Source organism: Haliotis rubra, unplaced genomic scaffold (genome assembly GCF_003918875.1).
Source record: "Haliotis rubra isolate DU_JTF1 unplaced genomic scaffold, ASM391887v1 Scf4, whole genome shotgun sequence".
In the NCBI taxonomy this organism is placed as follows: domain Eukaryota; kingdom Metazoa; phylum Mollusca; class Gastropoda; order Lepetellida; family Haliotidae; genus Haliotis; species Haliotis rubra.
The window spans coordinates 2,079,946-2,102,402 of record NW_025767079.1 but is presented as its reverse complement, the minus strand read 5'-3'; the positions used below and the strand labels follow the sequence as shown (position 1 = coordinate 2,102,402).

General features: G+C 42.0%; 2 protein-coding genes across 2 annotated transcripts; both read right to left on the bottom strand.

The window, feature by feature from the left end:
• Positions 1-818: 818 nt before the first annotated feature.
• Positions 819-3,348, bottom strand: LOC124287046 (ceramide-1-phosphate transfer protein-like). Its single transcript, XM_046723513.1, has 2 exons — positions 2,821-3,348; positions 819-1,709 (listed from the first exon to the last, which is right to left on the bottom strand). The coding sequence occupies exons 1-2, from the start codon at positions 3,048-3,050 to the stop codon at positions 1,196-1,198; spliced, it is 744 nt and encodes a 247-aa protein (XP_046579469.1). The 5' UTR covers positions 3,051-3,348; the 3' UTR covers positions 819-1,195.
• A 3,704-nt stretch (positions 3,349-7,052) lies between these two features.
• On the bottom strand, positions 7,053-21,940 carry LOC124287045. Its single transcript, XM_046723512.1, has 3 exons — positions 21,587-21,940; positions 10,322-10,703; positions 7,053-7,699 (listed from the first exon to the last, which is right to left on the bottom strand). The coding sequence occupies exons 1-3, from the start codon at positions 21,767-21,769 to the stop codon at positions 7,182-7,184; spliced, it is 1,083 nt and encodes a 360-aa protein (XP_046579468.1). The 5' UTR covers positions 21,770-21,940; the 3' UTR covers positions 7,053-7,181.
• Between the last annotated feature and the right edge of the window lie 517 nt (positions 21,941-22,457).

Sequence of the window (22,457 nt, the reverse complement as noted above, 5' to 3'; positions counted from 1 at the left end):
CAATGCATGTGCACTAGCCTACATCTGCTGTATCTTTCACAAACCATATGGGTTTGCTCATTGCCGTGCACCGCCTACTTTCGTAAACACGTTCTCAGCGCCGATCCAACTTATCCTTGTTTGCCAGTAAGAACCTGCGCTAAAGAGGCATGACACATTATATGATTGACACTGTCCAGATCTATAACCAATCAAAAATAACGAGAAGTAAAATGCAAGGAATTAAAACTACATCTCATGGGTTTTTGCCAGAACCAAACAATTTACAATTCTACCCATTTTGTTCCAATATTTATACCAGGGAATATATGCACTGTATATGTAAATACATTTATATATCAAATATGATATTTCAATATGGTATGTTTGATACATAATTCTTGCATCACACACTTGATATAACTCATACATATTTCCAAATTTATATTATTCCAGTGGATATATTTCTGCTATTTCCAAATCATCTGTACAGTATCATCTGATATTATATTGGATAAGTATCATTCTTACAGTACCATATATATGTGCCATTCACATAAGACCAATGAACCTTCAGTTAATATTCCACAAAGATCAGTTAACCCATATCAATTGCAACATCTTATACTATTCGATTTTACACAGCATCAATTCAACAACTGATTGAAAAAACACAAGAGTCACCATTTTACCACCATGAATTCATGGTTATGAAGAAACACAGTGTAGACATCTTGGATCAAACTTAGCCTTAGCCTGACGGACCACTTCCGTGTAAGATGAAGGTATTGAAGGGTTGGCAGATTATCAAACATTTTGGATGGTATTGTAATATCATATCATTCCTGGCGATGCGTCATGGACAAAGAAATTATGGACAGCCAATGTCCTACAGTGTCCCCAAGAGTTAAAGGTGTCATATTTCCATTCCATTCTGATAGATACATGGACAAATTCAACATCATTCATAGCTACAATGGATAAACTATAAAACCGTAAGCCTGTGACTGTTGTCATAACTACTAGACTTGACCCCTTGACTTTCAAGCTTATTCTGCTTAAACCACTTACTATGAAACTGTGTACCACAAACAATAAGATTAAAAGTGTTGACGGCAGAAGATGTATATCCTAATAATTATTAGCACTTGCCCTATCACATAGACGATGGAATCATAGATAGGTCTACATTGTTGGAGATAAATACTAAACGGAGTTATGGTAGATCAAGAAGGTTCCGATCTGCATATAACTCCTGTGTTTCAGTGTATAAATCATTGGTCAATGAAATGATCTCTTTCAGCACAGCCTGAGCTCGTTCCTCCTCCGGCAACTGCATCCGCTGCAGCAGCTGAGTCCTGCCTGGCAACGTGTAGAAGGAGATGTGCACGCCGCCTTTACGGATGAGCCATGGATGGTATTTAGCGAGTGTTCGATTATAAGCTTGCAAGGAGACTGTGGCCATCTTGGTGTCTTTATCCCCCTTGCATATCTCTTCTAGAAACTGCACAATGAATTCCAGGGCTCGATGTAATCGCAGGAGGGTGCGAGATCCTGACGCCTTGTCTTTTCTCGCCGTCAGATCATTCTTGACCTCGTAGTCTAGCATGGACTTGATAGTGTCAAAGTTCTCAGCTTGTCCTGAGCTCCGATATGCTCGAAGAATCTCTACCTTGCTGCTTACATCAGAGTTGACGAAACCAAAAACACTCCCAAATAGAATCAGAAGTCTGAAACAATAAGAATGAGTGACTAGAAATACCATGATCACCTTGACAATAAACAGTTGCTGTGATCTTTAAAAAAACGTGATTGACATTAGCAGTACATTTTGAACATGTCTGTTAAATCAAGTACCTTAGAAATAAGATTCTAATGTTTTTCAAATACTGGTATACATAAATCCCCAGTGGTCCCAGATTGTATTATTCACTCACTCATTTCAGAGTAATACGGTCATTGACACTCACCCATTGGCCCAGATTTGATTATTCAAATGTCGTTCACACACATGACACATGAAGATCCGGGTTAGAATTGATCTTCAGTAACCCATGCTTGTCGTAAGAGGCGACTAACAAGATCAGGTGGTCAGGCTCGCTGACTTGGTTGACAAATGTCATCATATCCCAAATGTGAAGATCAATACTCATGATGTTGATCACTGGATTGTCTGGTCCTGACTCAATTATTTACAGACTGATGCCATATAGCTGGTATAATTGCTGAGTGCGACGTAAGACAAAACTCACTCGCAAATTCCCTAACTCCCAACAAACCGTTTGGTTTATGAAAGGATGTTTGATTGGCAAGTGGGGCCCAACCCATATGTTTCTTCTGCAGATAATTTACTGATAAACAGAGGTAACACAACGTGTTTCGACCAAAGATCTATATATTGTAATTAATTTTTGGGCTTTTAGTTATTTTTCTTTAGTTCTCCAGTAATTGTTGTGTTACGTTTTGTTAACAAGTTTACCATATATTAATCTATAAATATTATTTGGGATGGGGGAACGACCATGATCATAAAGGTTCGTGTATCAGTGAAGCGGCAGGGAATGATTTGTTCTGTAACAATGTTCCCGATAAACTGCAGTCTTGACAAAGCATTTTGGCTCAAAATCAGAAGTCCAACTTTAAACTCAATTGTATTTAATTCTAAAGTCTATAAAATTCCATTTTTGTTACTAATGAATAACGAGTACCACCCTGTTCAAGTAAAATTCTCGATTACATTCTTAAAACAGCAGTAAGGGTGATCGAAAACCGGACGTTCATACGCTACCGTCTGGTGTGCTGATCACAAAAAGACAGTGGTTAAATTATAAATATTCATACTTTCCCAGTTCCTCGTATGCGTCAACATACATGTCCATTAGGATTTCGTTCTTCTCTCCTCGACATGTTCTCAAAAGTGACAAAAGTTTCTCAACGTTGAAGGCTTCCGCAGCTGCCATATTGCCCAGTAAACTCCTCACAGCGAAGATAAACACATCGACCCTGCATGGAGTAGAACGCAAGACTTGATGCAAGTCTCGTCTTGTCGGATGACAATCGTCAAACGTCATGTCTGAATGTTTCGAATCTACAAGCACACGGGTTTACACAAATAAACTAAGATGTATGGATCATAGAAATAATATGCATGCATTTGTGTACTTATAGCATTGTGTTTGTAGGTAAGATGTTGTTGTGTTGCATTATTATGTATGTAGTTACGTATAAATCCCCGAATTCCTGTCTGTACTTTAATAGCTTTGGTTCTCTTATCAGCTTATGTGGTACTTCAGCAGTTCTTTTGGGGACTGGTTAGTCATTGTGTGTTTGCGTGGGAGATCAGTATATTTCACTGATCCCACCATGTCCTATTATATAACAATTTTCATGACAACCCTACAGTTAAGGATTTTTACAAGACATGCTTACTTTGTACGTAAATTTTAGGGAGGGGTCATTCACATTGTACATGCCATAGGCGGATCCAGAGGGGGGTGCAGGGGTTCGCACCCCCCCCCCCCCCTTGTGCTGAAGGTTTGTTAAATGACCATTGAAACTCGGGTGAAAATGAAGTGTGCACCCCTCGTTTTCTCAATAGTGTGCACCCCAACCCCCTTTCTCAAAAAGCTGTATCCGCCCCTGTATGCTACTGCATAAATAATCATCATCCCCCCTCTCCCCTTGCCATATATTATGAACGGTCCCTAATTGATATTCAAATTTGTAATTGAAGAGATATAGTGCCATTTCCATTTCCCCTGCATCCTCCATCTGACCCGTGAAGTTCCAGGATAGGATTGATCTTCAGTAACCCATGCTTGTCGCAGGCGACTAACAGGATCGGGTGGTCAGGCTCGCTGACTTGGTTGACACATGTCATCGTATCCCGGTCATTCACACTCACCCACTGACCCAGATTTGATTATTCAAAGGTCGCTCGCTCACATACCCATACCATTTGGGATTCTGGGTAAGCTGTGGATTTGCTGTGCAGGTTGACACATGTCATCGTGTCCCAATTGCGTAGATCGATGCTCACGGTGTTGATCACTGGATTTTCTGGTTCGGAATGGATTATTTACAGACCGCCGCCATATAGCTGGGATATTGCTGAGTGCGGCGTTAAACCAACCAACCAACCAACCCCTTCTTAACCTCACCATAGGCGGATCCAGAGGGGGGTGCAGGGGTGCGCACCCCTCCTTTTGTCCTGAAAGTTTGTTCAATGACCACTGAAACCAGCGCACACGTGTAGGCACACACGCTGACTTACATTATCTTAGTTTATGTTTTGGGGACAGATCAAAGGCCTGAGATCTTCATGTTGGAAATGCCGCCCATACTTGTTCCAGTGAGTCGACTTTATTATCGCCCCTGATCACAACTGCCCCTCATGAAGAAGAATAAGATACACGTGTATTTTCATATATCTAATTTGTGTGCGCAGCTAGTATTCACATGATCATGAACGGTACGTATTGCGATACGCTGATCGAAAACCGGTATTTGGACTTGTATTCGGAAAACGTCGTAACACTCGGAAATCTTTGGATATTTCCTTGTTTTATTTGTGCCAAATATTATTCACATTTTTATTCTATCATGATTAAAATTTCTATTAGAGCTTAATCAAGCATATGGATTTTGTTGTGTTTTTGCTCTATAAATCAAGCAGTAACTCGATTATATGTAGTTTTTTGTTTAAAAATACTTCATGCAATATATTGCAATACATATCGCAATACATGCTTTCGCATCGCAATATATCGCAATATGAATATTCTCTGCAATACCCGCCCCTAGTATTCACTGCATGCTATATATTTCCTAGATGATACCATTATAATATTACAGTGACAAAAAAATATGAAAGTCCAGATTCTATTCACCTTACTCCGGCCGATGGAAGGTGTATACTCAATGTCCAAACGGGGTATAGAATGGTCACACTCAAAGTATCATTTTATCTTCCATGGTATCTATTCACTGCTGGGTGAACGGAGGCATATTTCGTACGAGAACGGATAGGAGCCCGAAATTATCACCCATCCACTACATTTATGGGGCCGGTGGGGTAGCCTTGTGGTTTAAAGCGCTCGTTCGGGTTCGATTACCCACATGGGTACAAAGTGTGGCTTTAATCACCTGGCTACCCCACCGCCCCGAATCACAGGCCCTGGTGTCTTTGCGAGGATTAATGATTAAAAAATATTGTTTTTGAGATGACCCCCGACTCGAAATGCTTCACTGTACATGCAATACAACATAATGTATTATGCTGTGAAGCATTTCGAGTCGGGGGTCATCTCAAATTTTTGCATATATTTTATAAAATCTTTAATCCTCGCAAAGACACGAGGGCCTGTGCCCCGAATACCATGAACAGTTAAACATCAGTTTACATAAAGAACTTTTTCTGAACAGTTTTGGACATTTTGTAGATATTCGAACTAATAACTTATTTAGGCACCTTTATAAATAACTTCAATTATATATTTATTTATTGTAGATCTGGTATAGAAACTCAACGTATAGCTCTCTCCATTTCATTTCTTTCTTTGTTTAAAGCGGAGACACTCCACCCATCGGCTTCATCCGGATAGCACCCGTGAAGATCCGAGTTAGAATTTGTCCTCAGCAACCCATGATTATCGTAAGAGGCGACTAACGGGATCGGGTGGTCAGGTTGACACGTGTCATCATATCCCAGTTGCGTAGATCGATGATCATGATCATGTTGATGTTGCTGGAATATTGCTGAGTGCGGCGTCAAACAACCAACAAACACAACATTTTAAGGGACCGTTCATAAATTATGGCTTGGGTGGTGGTGGTGTTGGGGTGTTGATGATGATTTTAAGGGGGGCACCCATTTTATTCTGGGAGCTAGAATTTTTACATGACATGCAGGGGGTCACTTATTTTGTACTTAAATTTTAGGGGGGTCAATCACATTGTACATCCTTCTGCATAAAAATCATCATCACCCCCTTAGCCATAAATTATGAACGGCCCCTTACCCCGGGAACACACACGAAGTCCATAATGGGGTTTTCCTAAATGATGTAAATAAGTGTGACAAAGCTGCGATTATTTTTCCGTACAGTCACGGGTGTAATTAAATTGCTACAATCTCTTTTGCATGAGGGGTTGCCTAGTGGTTAAAGCGTTCGCTCGTCACGCCGAAGCCCCGGGTTTGATTCCCCACACTCATGCCCATGCGCGCACACACGCACGCACGCATGCACATAGAGCTAGCACTAACACACACACCACACCACACCACATCACACTATATATGCGTGAAACCGTGATATTGCTGGAATATTGCTAACAGAGGGGCGTAAAACCCAATTCACTCACTCTTCCGAATGATTTTATTCAGGAGTAACCAATTTGTCTTGTGTTCAGGCGTACTGAGGACCCTCGGGTCACAACCGAAACGAATATCGAAATCTCACCCACAATCAGGAGATCCCGCAACTACCAAGGGGCGTGATCCGAGGGAATAAGTAAATGGAAACTGCAACTCAATTACAAAATTGATGTAACCCAAGTCGGGATACTGAAAAAAATATTTATTGTTCAATTATCCAACAAAACATTTGTGCGTATTAGAAGGCGCATAAGGAAGATATATGTCTCACACAAAATCCCGGTATAACTCGAACCGGTTAGTACTAATTTAACTGGTATTCAGTCTTAATGAGTATACTTATGACTATAAGGGCCAGAACCGCCCCTATTAGGTTACAACTTTTTTTAACCTAGGGACGTACGTCAAGGATTATAATCGAACCCTCCAGCACTGTACCCTTGGCAAGGGACGCAACTCTTCCCAGCAAACTGAGGCACCTTTGATATGTTGGATTTGCTTCATTGTGTTGAACAATAAATATACAGAGCTTCCAACCACAAGAGAGAGAGAAAGCTTGAGATGCCAGGGTCCCAAAGCCGCGTCTTGGTAATAGGGGGTTCAGGGGAGCAATTTTTCAAAAATAGCCATGCCTTTAAACATTTTGTCAGAAATTTCAAAATGGCGGATGTCGTACAAAAACACACAAGCAGGTGCATGGATTCTACTTTTGTTTAATGGTAATGGGACAAGTAGATTCTACGGTCTCAGTGTACTGTGTGCAACTATGGTGGAGAGTACATTAAGCATTGAATACACCATGCCTTGCGTCATTGAGAGAATATCTCTAACTGCAGTCACAGTGACTCTCTGGACAAAATGAGGGGACGTGAGCGCAATTCGTCTTACACCAACTCGTCATTCCGGGAACTAATGCCCACGCTCCTGTTGCTCGGCAACGGTCGTAGTTGATGTTGCTGGGAGCTGCCGTTGACGGTCCACAGTGGCAATAAGAAGACGGGCAGGACCCGAAGTTGCACATTGTCTGACACCAGTTTGTCATTCCGGGAACTGCTGCCCACGCTTCTGTTGCTCGGCAACTGTCGTTGTTGGTGTTGCTGGGAGCTGGCGTTGCTGGGGCAGCCGTTGCTGGTGCTGGCGATGTTGGTGCAGCCGTTGCTGGTGCAGCCGTTGCTGGTGCTGCTGTTGCTGGTGCTGGCGTTGCTGGTGCTGCAGTCGAAGGTTGCTGTGTCTGTGTCTGAGGCTGTCCGCTCCCCGTTATCGCAATGTCGGCACAGTTGACGAAGTGTTCTTGGGGACCCTTGCCTAAACCGCAGTCTGAACCGTCACATCCCCAGTTGTTGCCTAGCAAAGAAAAGATGAAAGTGTTCAGTGGGGCCAATTAAATGCATGTATCTTATCATATATTGAGAGCACCATGAGCAGTACTATACAGTTATACTGGAAAGAAAGGAATACTTTAGATTTAATTTACTATATTGGGATTATCCGCCATATTTACTTTTTTATCGTCGCAAATCGACTTCGGGTAGTCGTGGGGTAGCTCTTCACGCCGAAGACCCGGGTTCGATTCCCCATATAGGCACAATGCGTGAAGCCCATTTCTGGTGTCCCCTGCCGTGATATTGCTGGAATATTGCTAAAGGCGGCGTAAAACTAAACTGACTCACTCAGTGAAACATAATCCTTCAAACGTCAACTGGTTTCGTTCATAATCCGCGCTGCGTCATTATCAAAATATGAGAGAAGGGTATTAACATTCAATGTCACGGTCGTTTACTGAAAGACCCCATGAAATTTGAACTTCCTTCTGAAAGTTAAATGAACAACTTTTTGGTCATGTTACTTTGTAAAGGTAGATGAACACGAACAATGATCTCAGCAATCATTTCCTTTGATAATAAATGTCCTGATTCGATTTCTACCCTATCTGCCTTAGAGAGGAAGGTTTATGTCACGACTTTGACAGCTCACGTAATAAAAGGTTGAAATACCCTATACACATCGCTGGCTTGGTCTCATATTCAAGGGGAACAATAATTCTATATTTGCGTGACACGCATAGAGACCCAGTCGAGTGATAAGGTAGTTAGATAAGGCAGTTCTGGAATGAGGAAGACGGTGAAGGCAAGTAGTCACAGCAGCCAATGAACAACGACGTACACCCTGTTTTATTCTGTCTTAGTTTGAAGATTTACATGTCCTGTTCTGTTTTTCTTTTGTTTGTTTTTACAAATTCTGTGGAAAATTATTTTCCCTGCATTTCCAGTTTTGAAACCTTTTTACGACATTAAGTTTGTTTAATTCATATCACACAAAACGTCATTCCCAAATTCTCTCCTCTAATCATGACGTCATCGTATTGTGTACGCAGACTTCCCCAACGATGAAAGCTGATACAGTACAACCAGAAATTATTGAGAATTTAAAGATTGTATTTTTTTTTCACTCATTACTCACGTATTAAATGTGAATATTAGCAGAACATAACTCAAGATTCAAAGACAGGTGAACAGTTAGTATTTGGTCAAGTCACCATGGGCAGCAATGCAGGCTTCAATGCTAAAAGCGGCGTAAAACCAAACTCAGTCAGTCAGTCAGTCTTTCATTTCAGCAATATCTGTCAGATTTTTCTTATTGACACTTTCCTTCATAAGTCCCCAAACATTTTCTATTGGATTTAGGTCAGGGCTATAGCTTTGCCAATCTAATATTGTCCTATTTTGGGTCCAAAACCAGGCCTGTGAATGCTTTGAACGATGTTTTGGGTCGTTGTCCTGCTGGAAAATCAAAAAAATTCCATAGAACACGTGAGCAGATGGAAGTAAATGTCCCTCGAGAATATCTGTGTACCGCTCACTGTTCATATTCCCTTCAGATACACAGAGGGGCGTTGCCCCTAACACAGATATGCCACCCCACACATGAAATTTCGGACTGTACTTTGGGCGCTGATACAAAGGTTTTTCAGTTTGTTTTGTCCAAAATGTCAGTGTATTAGGAAACAGCCACACAGAACTTTCATCTGAGAAAATCACATTGTCCCAGTTAAAAGTTCTATGCTGTAAGCACCAGTTCAACCTTCGCTCCTTTTGTTCAGGTTTCATGATCGGTGATGGAATTCCTCGACGTTTCTGCCAACCCATTGCATGCAGCTCAGTTCTAATTGTCTCCTTACGGACAGTCACAGTTCCTCTATCAATCATATCCAGCCTTAAGTTTTCTAAACTCCTTCGTTTGTTTTTAGAAACAAGAATACCAAGCCGCCTCCTGTCACCGACAGTCAATTTTCTGGGCCTACCTGCGCCTCCCTGGTGCTCAATGCCATATCCATTTGCAATATTTTCAAAACACGATAAACAGTGGACAAAGGAATGCCTGTTCTGCTTGAAATCACTTTAGCTGATCTGATGTCCTTATCATAATACTCTAAAATCAAGTTCCTCTTCTCTAAATCATCCATACTGAGGATCACTGAAAATGTCGTCTGCTAGCAAGTAAACAAAGGGGGGAATAACTCTTCTCAAACTAATGAAAAAGGATTAACGGAGTTGTCTCTCTTGAATGAACCAAGCACTTGATAGCTGGTCAAGGTTGTTTATACTAGAAATCCAATTAAACATATTCCTAAAATTCTCAATAATTTCTGGTCATACTATAATACTTAAATTGTTACCCTGAAGGGATAGTCCGTTGGAAGTTGACAATACTCACACACACACACACACACACACACACGCACGCACGCACGCACGCTAGCACACGCACGCACGCACGCACACGCACGCACACGCACACGCACAAAATAATAATAAATAAAAAATAAAATAAAAAATCAATAAATCCCATGCACAGTAGTGTTAAACCTTAACCCACCTCGTATGTTTTTTAATCAACCTACCAGAATTCAGGTTACAGGCGGACCCGAACATCCTACATTATTTGTAACTGATCAAACAAACTCACCAGCCCGGTAATTCCACTGAAAGACACACTGAGTGCATGTGACGCCCGGGGGTAGTCGAACGTTCATCTTGAAGATCCCTGTCCCTGTCCCCAGCTTGTACTTGGTCGACACCAGCCCGTTATACTCCACTTGCAGTAGGTGTCCATCCAGGCAGGCCTGGGTCGCGGGGGTGTGGACATCGTTGTGTGGGCACAGTCGAAACTCAAAGTAGCCCATGTGGTTGGAGGTGATTTTCACCTCCACAGCCATCCGATCCCCTTCTTGGTAGGTTTTACTTATGATGCCAGTGGCGTACTTTCCGCCTGCCTCGTTGTCCTTGATGGTGGCGTCCCAAGGGTCGCCGCATATGCCGCACCTGCCGTTGTTTCTTTTGTGCTGTACCTGGAAGGAGGACGTTGCTTATGATATAAAATAATCCTAGGATTAAAAACATGAAAGCACGCAAGCACACACACCCACACACACACAATATCAGTCTGACCTTTGCACCAATTGCGTAGGTCGATGCTCATGATGTTGATCACCGGTCCAGACTTGAATATTGCTGAGTCACGCGTTAAACAACAAACAAACAAAACATGAACTTTGCACTCCAGGCCACCTAATCTCGAAAGTGTCCCAGCTAAGACAGATCCTAAGTAGTTAAGACAGAAGTTAGGACATCCTACCGTTATGATAAGACCCATTCTTGAAACGATCCTTTCCCAGTCCTAACTTGTGCTGCCTATCCTAGCTAGGATAGCGAGGCTCTTCAGTAGGTGAGATAGAAAAACCCTCATTAAGTTGGGGATTCCCTAAATATCACCCATGATTCATTTTAATAAAAACACATAATATGAGGAAATTCAGCTTTTGATGGACTTAGTAGATCTAGAAGAAATTATTCGATATTTTCATCACAATATATATAAAGTAGTTTTGAAGTTCTTGAAAATTCATTTTTTGACAAGGCGATAACATTTCTACTTCAGAGTTTGAAAGTCTGCCAAAAAACAATAAGGATATTAAAGATATGTGCAAAAAATATTTTCATTGTATTTGTTTTTTATGAAAATCATCATTTGAACTCTCATTATGCATCATCTCACAAACTGAAAAATTCACCTAGGAAATAAACTGGATCGGAGTTACTTCCCCTATCAATTTAGCCTTGACATTGACATTTCACGGCAATGTGACTGGAAAGAGCAATGTTGTGATTAAAAGGGCCGAGAATAGGTAAGAACTGAACAAATCTCTTTTTTAGATCTAAAGAATATGTGCATCGCAACAAGTGTGTCTATTCATTACCGATAAATTGATAATATAAGCTAAAAAAACTCTTCGTAACACATCAAAACTGTGTGCTCTTGTAAATTCAAATGTAATTTAGGCGAGTATATTTTGTTTGACAACATCAAACTTGGTGAACAAACAAGAACCACACCATGTTGATTTCCACTAAGATAGACTTAGGACAAGTCAGAACCTATCCTAGTATTTGTCCTAAGTTAGGATATCCTAGCGCTAGGATACTTTTCGAGAATAAGGTAGGACACCTATCCTAGACCCTAGGATCAAAGTTAGATATCCTAGGGCTAGGATCCTTTCGAGAATAGGAGCTTTGCACTCCAGGCGATCACATGCATATAGGTGTGTTTCAATTTCAGCAGGAACACGTTCTTATCAACTCAACTTCTAAAACGCCCATCAAAGAAGCTTTATTATGGCCAAGACTGTCCTAAACTCAATCAAATAACCTTTTGTTTCACAATTGTAGTGAAATGAAGGCATTCCTGAATGGCTCTTCGTTCCACTACCCTGTACCCGTTCCAGTGAAGGTCCAGACTTTGCCTTTAGTCCCATGCGTGAAGTAGCGAGTGAGTGAGTTTAGTTTTACGGCGCACTCCGCAATATCACAGCTTTATGGCGGTGGTCTGCCATGCATAAAGTAAGACATATCAGTATGATTTCGGTCGTTATGAGCACCGTTGTGTCTGCGTTATCAGACAAACAAAAAATCTTGAGGGGGCGGTGGGGAAGTCTAGTGGTTAAAGCGTTCGCTCGTCACGCTGAAGGCCCGGTTTCGATTCCCCACATGGGTACAATGTGTGAAGCCCATTTCTGGTGTCCCCCGCCGTGATATTCCTGGAATATTGCTAAAGGCAGCGTAAACCCCACTCACTATCCCACTCACTCATTCTTCGTTTCAGGTTGAAACTGTGGCAGTCTGGACTTGCTACATATTCTAGACTTAAATGGGCTGTATTGGGTATATTCATTTCAGGGTCTGTATGACAGACTAACGCTATTTTGTCCGACTCGGTTACCTCTCCAATCTGAACAACACCAGTTTCGATCCCCGACCGCGTCATACCAAAAGACGTTAAAATATGGTACTTGTTGGTCCCTGCCTGGCGCTCGGCATTAATGGGTACAACAAGAACTGGTCGGCTCAGAGCCAGTATAATGTGTCTGAGTGGGGTATTCATGCTTCACAGCGGCATGGTATCTCAGTGGGCTAGCACTATAAAACCAGCTTAAGTCTGGGCTAGTACAAGCAGCCGCACATACACATACACACGTATGCACGTCGTCATATGAGCGAAATATTCTCAAGCACCGCATTAAACCCAATTTCACCTCACCTCACCTCACCTCACCTCACCTCACCTCACCTCACCTCACCAATAACAAGCTTCAAAACAACAGAAGTTACTGACCCCCACTCAAGTCGGTCAAGCAAGGACGGTTTATGTTTCATGGCGGCTTTAGTCGAACAAAGATTACACAATGACTTTATTGTCCTTGACAGTAAACACAAGTTTCTCCCAAAATAGCGGACGGGATATGATGATGTCTTAGGGAAGAATACCCTCAGGATATTGGTAGTGTCAGGACATTTAATTAAATTCTTCACTTTTTTTGTTCACCAGTTCAAATTCTTTATCAATCTAACGGTGATGGGCTGTCTAAAATACACAGAAACTATTCCCCTGTTGTTCATATGGTATTAACTACAAGGAAACGGTGGGGTAGTCTAGTGGTTAAAATGTTCACTCGTCACGCCGAAGAACCGGGTTCGATTCCCCACAAGGGTACAGCGTGTGAATCCAATTTCTGGTGTCCCCCGCAGCCCCCCCAAAACAATAGAGATATTTGCCTCATGTTGAGATCGCGTACAGACAGAAATGTGTGTCATGCTAACTTCCACGAAACTTCGTCGCAGTCGAAGCGCATTTGAACGCCCGCAGGAAGTGGATCAGAGCTCTGCATGTCACAACCAGGAGCCTCGGAATATACTTGAGCACTGATTAGCCAGTTAAAAATATTTTTCTTTGTCAATGAATTCCAGACATGTGGATACATTGTGGCAATACACTGTCGTTCCATTGTTTTGCAGGATATGAGCTCATGATAAACTACGCGATGCTCTGTTTCATTCGTCACCACTCGCCCCTTTCCGCTTGTCCCGGAATAACACGAGTTAGTCACGAATGGCTCTGTTTTGCATTGTAACATGGCAGTGGTACTGTCAGTGATCCGAGTGGTCGCAGATCAGCCAATGGGGCTATTCTACGTAATACAATGGTTATAGACCTGGTGAAAATTAGTCATACCGGAGAAATATTATTATGATAACCATTCTGGACTAACCTTATGTTGAACATGTGTTCAGTACAGCAACACACGTCTTGTGGGGTAAATGTAACGGAAATAACAAATATGAATTTATATTTTTCCAAGGAACTGGAAAGCAAACAGATCATAGTGCGTGCCTGCCTGCTTCGTGCTGTTTTGTCAGCTTGTCTCCCACAATGCTAGCCTACTGAAAGAGTGAGTGAGTTCAGTTTACGCCGCTTTTAAAACGGCGGGGGACACCAGAAATGGGCTTCACACATTGTACTTTAGCCCACTGAAAGAAAAACGAACATGCCACGGCTTTTTGACATGGATACCCTAACCAAACACAGTATACTGTCTGGGTGTACCAATTCTTGTATTACAATATTCGCATTGGACAATTGGACATTTTACCATAAAAGGTCCCAAAATTCGTTTTAGCCTTGAAAAGGTCCTAATATTGCCAGTGATTTGCACTAAAAGGACCTATGTTTGAGAGTGAGAGTGGGTGTTATGTAATCTCCAATGCGAAACAAACCTTTCCCAGGGCAGCGATGTAGCTAAGAGTTTTCACTTTCATGGTCGGTCCTACATTTTACCCATCTGTGTGTTTGGAACTAATTTTGTGTTAGATGTTTCTATAGTTTCTTATAGTTGTTGATTCGTCCTTGAAAAACCCTAGAAAGGCCTTAAATTTGATGGCTGACAGTCTGTACGAACCCTGTTTAATTTCCTTAATGATGAGCGCCAGCCAGGGTAACAACAAGTACCATTTTAACCTGTTTTGAATTGCGCGATGGTGGCTCGACAAACCCAATTGCCTATCCAGACGCTTTATCCATGACACTAGGAAAGCAAACGGTTTAGTCTCTATTCGCCTACATCTCAATTCGCCTACATCCCATTTCGCATACAAAACCAATGTAGGCTAATTGGGATTAGAAAATGCACCCCTACTCTTATAATGAACCTAGCTCATATCCTTGTTATAAGGATGTGTAGTTGAGTAAAGTAGATTAGTCCATCCACTAAGAGGTTAAAACAGGGTTAAAACCGATGATTGTAATATTAAGGCAGGCCAGATGTACTGACAGAAGTGTATGCAGTGGAATCTGTCAAATCCGGACTCTTTGTAAACCGGGCGGTGGGGTAGCCAAGTGGTATTAAGCGTTCGCTAGTCACGCCGGAGACCCGGGTTCGAGTTCCCGCATGGGTACAATGTGTGAAGCCCATTCTGGTGCCCCGCCGTGGTATTGCTGGAATATTGCTAAAAGCGGCGTAAAACTACATTCACTCACTCTTTGTAAACCGGTTTTCTCCATAATCCGAACTACTCTCGGAGTCCCGGCGAAATTCTTTTTAATTTATCATTAAAGCTTGCTTTCTGATCCGGACTCTCTCAATTGCGGATTGCGGACTAAAATAACGGTTCCGACAATCAACTTGCTATGAGTCCGTAATAGACAGATTCCACTGTACATTGTCCGACTGACCCAGAAAGCTCCCGGGCATTGGGTTCAAAGCATCACTCAGCATAAGTTACACCCTACCGTGAGTTAAACCCGTATGACGATACAGGCGATTGGAACCATATTGTCACTATGGCAGTAGTGCTATAAGTCGTTAGTATGCAATACATTGAGGTATTCGGTATAAAGACATATTTTTCATGGTCCCTGGCCGCGAGTGTTTGTTCAAGGGAGACAATCGGAATGGGGTCAGTGAAGGGTGAGGATTCGTGTGCTGTCTTTTCCCATACACCCCGATAATCCCCGAAACTTCTCCAGAGTCACGTGGAGAGGTCAGCCGGTAGCAGAGGGAGTGACCATCATGTAAGATTAATACTTGCACTGAGAAATATTTTCAGACGAAAATAGGCCATAACGCCCGTTAATCCCATTGTACATTGGATCACAGATGGTGATCGTGCACACAGGGGCTTGTAACGCTAAAAACTGCCATCAAGGTATATACTGTCACTGACGGGGTCTAACTACTATATATAGTACTAAGATCCCCGTCAGTGACAGTATATACGTTGATGGCAGTTTTAGCGTTATAAGCCCTAAGATCCCGTCAGTGACAGTATATACCTTGTTGGCAGTTTTAACGTTTCTTCTCTTGATCGTGCACACAATTTTTTGTTTTCCCGTTTCTTCCTTATCATCATCATCATCAGATGCCATCCCTCATCTTCTTTATCATCATCATCATCATCATTATCCTCATCAGATATATATTCATCTTCTTTATCATCGACGCCATAATCCCATGTATTTTCGTCTTCCCAACAATCAACATCATCACATGTATTTCATCTTCCTTATCATCATCATCAGATGTATATCCATCTTCGTTATCATCAACGCCATCATCACATGTATTTTCGTCTTACTGGCCATCAAAATCATGACATTTATTTTCATCATCATCATTATATCCATCATCATCATCATCATCATCATCATCACCATCACCATGGGTTAGAATATTGATCTTCACTAACCCATGCTTGTCGTAAGAGGCGACTAACGGGATCGAGTGGTCAGGTCGCTGACTTGGTTGACACGTCATCGGTACCCAAGTAAGTAGATCGATGCTCATGCTGTTGATCACTGCATTGTCTGGTCCTGACTCGATTATTTACAGACCACCGCCATATAGCTGGAATACTGCTGAGTGCGGCGTAAAACTAATCTCTCTCTCTCTCTCTCTCTCTCTCTCTCTCTCTCTCTCTCTCTGTGGTGTGTGTGTATTGCTTGTTCTGTGTGTTTGGGTATGTGTGTTTGTGTTTGTAACTCCATGTCACTTTGTGCATGCGTGCGTGCGTGTGCGTACGGGCATGAGTATGCGTGCGCACGCGTGGTTGAGCACAGGTGCGTGGGGGTTGTGTGTGTTTCATTCTGGGGTAGGGTGGGGAGTTTATCCGCGTGTGTTGGTTAATACGGCAGTATATATATTTGCACTTGCTGACGAACTCAATAACGGTATCAAAAGCATGACTAGGGAACAAAACTGTTGACTCGCCACATGTGGTGAGAATTCGTTTGAATCCCTTTTTCTTCTGAAGGTGTATTGTGGAATATTGTTTACAGCTGCATGTATTCATTCACCCAGTCACTCATTTACGTCACTCTACACTCTCTGAATTTAAAAATCTGAAGTTAAGTCTGAATTTCGGATCTCGTTTTTGTCAAATTATGCACAGCCATTAAAGCAATTTAGCAATACCTCGGCGGGGGACATCAGGAACGGGCTTCACACATGTGGGGAATGGAGTAAGTGAGTTCAGTTTTACGCCTTTAGCATTATTCCAGCAATATCACGACGGGGGACACCAGAAATGGGATTCACCCTTTGTACCCATGTGGGGAATCGAACCCGGGTCTTTAGCGTGACGGGCGAACGCCTTAACCACGACGCTACCCCACCGCACCTCTGACACTAAAGGCTTGGTTGTATAGGCCTAAACGATTGTCTGGTCCAGATTCGATTATTTACAGACCGCGGCCATTTAGCTGGACTATTGCTGAGTGCGGCGTAAAACTAAACTCTCCAGGCACACCAGACTGTAGCTGACCAAGTACTCACACATGTGTTCATGTGATAGATGTAGATAAAAATACATGTACACATCTGTACCAATTTGTTTTACCATACTTCAGTGCTTCTGTTTAACACGCAGTTGTTAGCTTGTATGATAATGTATATTATATTCTGACCTTACATTTTGTATAATATTATATGTTTGGGAGCGGTGTAAATATAGCTTGTTTACCAATCCTTATTCAGTTATTGAATAATGATACGTTTAAGTCACTTACTGAAGTTAAAAGAACTCCACGTTACCGCATGAATTCATCCGTCCACTCAAGTTTTGGGATGTGGAGGTTTGGGGATATAACCCTCATCCACCTGTTCAGATGCTCGTTCGCTCACTCACTCACTCTTAAAACATCTGTGTTTCATCTCATTCGTCCGGCCCCAATGTTATCAACTCACTCACTCACTCACTCACTCACTCACTCACTCACTCACTCACTCACTCACTCACTCACTCACTCACTCACTCACACTCACTCACTCACTCACTCACTCACTCACCCACCCACGCACGCACTCACTCACTCACTCACTCACTCACTCTTAAAACAAATATGTTTTCATCTCATTCGTCGGGCCCCAATGTCATTAACTCACTCATTCACTCACCGAACCATCCACTCACTCACTCAGGGCAATAACTAAGCAAAGATGGTGACTGCAACTTATCCATTTATACACTTCCCACTGTTGCACAACTATTCCAGGTCACAGTGACCGTGCGAAGGCAACGGGGACTATAATCAACTCAGGCGTGATTACAGGTGTACACCGATCAACTCGACACGCACGTCAACACTGCCTATAATAGTACGTCTTAGTATAATGCTTTAGTGTCTTGGGTCGTGAGATTCTTTGGGTCAGCGACTGAACCCTTGTTACATTGCATTCAAGGAGAAAACACCCACTGAAAAAGATTTTATCTTGAGTGTATGTTCGCGCCGTGAATGTGCGCTAAGTACGTGTACACTGTGTGTGTACGTGCGTGCTAGCGTGCGTGCGTGAGTGTGTGCGTGCTAGTGTGTGTGTGTGAGAGAGAGAAATAAAGAGAGAGTGAGTGAGTTTAGCTTTACGCCGCATTCAGCAATATTCAAGCTATCTGTAAATATTCGAGTATAATGGTATTCAGATCATAAACCTTTTTACGTCATCTAATGAGGTATCAAACCTCTTTTCGAACGGGGGCGTAGTGGTTAAAGCGTTCGCTCGTCACGCCGAAAACCCGGGCTCGATTCCCACATGGGTACAATGTGTGAAGCCCATTTCGGGTGTCCCCCGCCATGAGATTGCTGGAATATTGCTAAAAGCGGCGTAAAACCATACTCACTCACTCTTTTCGAAACGGGGACGGCGGGTCCTGTTCAGTAGTGTTCAGGATTTTTTGCTTGGGAAACAATGCAATGCTGATCTGATACGCGGCTTATTCTTAACAAGAGCGAAAATTAAAAAATAAAATAAAATTGAAAAAGTATAATATGTAGCCCTAAGATTTTACGCCGCTTTCAGTAATACTGCATCATCATGGCGGGTGACACCAAAAATGGGCTGCAAACATTGTTCATGTATCATGTTTGGAATCGAACCGGAGTGCTCGGCGTGGCAAGCGAACGTTCTAACCACTCGGCTACCCACCGTCGTATGTGAAGAAAAGTCTTTTCATGTACCAGTTGTGTACACTGACTCAAGAGTTCTCAGATTTGATGCCATGATATATTCAGAGGTGTGTTGGGATGCCTGGAGAGGGAGTAGGTGAACCGTCAGATATCTATGACAATGACCTTGAATATTAACTCGACATTTCATCACACTGGGTCTGATTAAAAACAGCTAGCAACACACGGTTGGTCGATATTTCGTTCATAAACATGAAATATGCACAAAATAAATAAATTTCGATTTAACAAAACAATCGATTTGTCTTGTGAAGGTCATTATACGGACACAAACACAACCTCAGGGCTCGGGTCCTCGGGCTTTCTTATCGAAAAAACATCACGCCATGAGTTGTAATTTATAATATATTAATACCCTGTTTAATGTATTTATCAATTTGGAGTCTCTGCTTAGGGCACTTTATCCTTGATTGAAACACATCTGTTACCCCAGTCTGTTGTTCAAACAGCGATCAGTTTCAACGAAGGGACTATTTCATTGTGAGCTATTTATTCCGATCTTAAACCAATATTTCTTTTAATGTACACATCCAGTTAACAATTTACTCGTAATGTATTAAAAATTTGCAGTCTCAGCTTAGGGCACCTTTTCTTGTTTAAAACACTCATGTTACCTCAGTTTGTTGTTTAAAACAGCGATCATTTTCAACGAAAGGAATTTTATTGTCAGCTGTTTATCCAATTTTGAACCAATATTTCTTTTATCCAATTTTGAACCAATATTTCTTTTAATGTACACATCCAATTAACAATTTACTCGTAATGTATTATAAATTTGCAGTCTCAGCTTAGGGCACCTTTTCTTGTTTAAAACACTCATGTTACCTCAGTTAAAACAGCCATAATTTTCAACAAAAGGACAATTTCACTGTCAGCTGTTTATCCCGATCTTGAACCAATATTTATTAAAATGTACACATCCAATTGATGAGACAATTGATTTATCTTTGGACACTGAAGTAACTGTTTTCAAATTTGTTGTAAATACCTTCATCGTGTTATGTTATATTTAGTGATTGAGGTTGAGTAGGATTTTTAGCCGCTTTTATTAATATTCCAGCAATATCACGTGTGTGTGCGTATGTGCGTGTCTGGGGGGGAAGGGGGGGCAACAAAAATGGGCTTCACACACAAGAGGCACTGTAGGGACTGGATCCCAGGTTTTCGGCGAGACGAGGAAATGCTTTAACCACTTGCCTACCCCACGGTCCCTTTTGTCAGAGGATGTGGAATTTGACAAATATCCATACCTCTATAATATATATCTGCCACCACGATACACCCGTAACGTTTTCAGGTTACACTCGTTTATATCCGTTTTAAACCCCCCAAAATAAACGTTTTCTATTCCCCAACAGCGAATATCCTGGGGACGACACGTTATTTGTGATGCTACATCAACGTAGAAAATACTTTCATCCAGAAAGATGATACTTACATGTAAACTATCCTTAAATTTACGTATAAGATGCTCCAATCTACTATTCTATTGATCTACTCAGGCGATGGTTTCATCTGGTACCGATTTGGTTGTTGACTGGTTTGTTGTTCAACGCCGCACTGAATATTCCAGCTATATGGCGGCGGTCTGTAAATAATCGAGACTGTACCAGACAACCCAGTGATCAACAACATAAGCATCGATCATGATCTACGCAATTGATCTTCAGCAACCCATGCTTGTCGTAATAGGCGACTAACAGGTTCGGGTGGTCAGGCTCGCTGACCTGGTTGACACATGTCAACGGTTCCCAATTGCGTAGAGCAATGCTCATGATCTGGATCGCTGGATTGTCTGGTCCAGACTGGATTATTTACAGACCGCCGCCATATAGTTGGAATATTGATAAGTGTGGCGTAAAACTAAAGTCACTCACTCAGTAACGATCTGCACGGATATGGAGATGATCGTATCTTCTACGAAGATCAATAAAGTAAATAGACTAGTTTTCTTACAATCGAAAAAGCCTATGTGACAAGTCGGGTACAGCAATTGTACATATATTTGCGGTTCATGAAAACATTTAATTAAATTTGTTAAAACTAAATTTGTTAAAATTATGGTATAGTGAATATTAACAACGAAATGTCGTTTATCTGGAGACACACTTGTTGTAACCATAGTGATTCACAAATGTTTGGATAAACGTGAGTAAATATAGACAGTATATAATTCCGGAGTGTATATGTTCCGGAATACAGGGTTTCCGGAGAAACGGGGTTTCACTGTAAACAGTGTATAAGCGAGTAGCCCACATGGGCACAATGTGTGAAGCCCATTTCTGGTGTTCCTCGCCGTGATGTTGCTGGAATATTGCTAAAAGCGGCGTAAAACCAAACTCAGTCAGTCAGTCAGTCAGTCAGTATAAGCGAGTAGGTACATACCTCGGGACCGCCACACCGCAAACCATTGTCGTTGTAATTCGCAGGGACGTTGTACCCTTCTCGCCACATACTTGAACGTTGAAGGGGTACCAAGAGATACCCATGGGGGGTAACGCTCCCCAACAGGCCGCACAGCAGCAGGCACGTCCTCAGCACCATGGTGGAGGCAGATCGTACACCCATTCTCACAATTTCCTTCCGTGTATAAACCTCGAGTTCAATAAACGAGGCTTTCTACATCCAATATGAATCATACACTAACTCAGTGTATATACACATCTTATTGACGTGACTTTCACAGTGTCGTATCGTTCAAGTATAATTTCAACTGGCCTGCATATGACGTCATGTCCAATAACTGACTGAGAAGTTGAATCCCTTATAAGCGTGATATACGTGAGTGGCTATGACTGGGTCTGACTGCGTTGGCTAAGGCCTGGTGACAAAGGCGGTAATTTGATACCGCTCCGATCGTTCTGCATTAAGAGAGAACCGGGAGGGGGAGTGTTGAGGGAGGAAGGGGCTGTTGATCTGGTATGCTAATCATCTTACCTGCCCAAAGTGGGAATAATAGAAGGGGGTTGAGGATGACAACAACACTGTACGTGAACTATTTATCCTTGGTCTAATTCTAGACAAAACGTGACGAATGTATTAGCAATTGATACGTGTAAGCGAGTAGGATATGGTTCGAAAAGTCGCCATTATTTTGCAAACCGGCAGGTTCGAGGCCGTTATCCATCTTAAAACAGTTTCATTCAAAATACGTGCTACAGTAGTGTCCATCCAATACGCATGTGCACAGGAACCACAGGTGTTTTAATTTTATTTATTTCAGTAGTCATTAGAATGTTTTTCAGTGTGATCACGT

Bases quoted from the DNA above. Each gene is read 5' to 3' on its own strand.
- LOC124287045 (XM_046723512.1), bottom strand. From the start codon at position 21,769: ATGGGTGTACGATCTGCCTCCACCATGGTGCTGAGGACGTGCCTGCTG. The intron at 10,704-21,586 runs GTATGTACCTAC...TCCTCCTTCCAG, and splicing joins TGCGGTGTGGCGGTCCCGAG to GTACAGCACAAAAGAAACAA. The intron at 7,700-10,321 runs GTGAGTTTGTTT...TTTCTTTGCTAG, and splicing joins TCAGTGGAATTACCGGGCTG to GCAACAACTGGGGATGTGAC.
- LOC124287046 (XM_046723513.1), bottom strand. From the start codon at position 3,050: ATGACGTTTGACGATTGTCATCCGACAAGACGAGACTTGCATCAAGTC. The intron at 1,710-2,820 runs GTATGAATATTT...TTATTGTTTCAG, and splicing joins GCATACGAGGAACTGGGAAA to ACTTCTGATTCTATTTGGGA.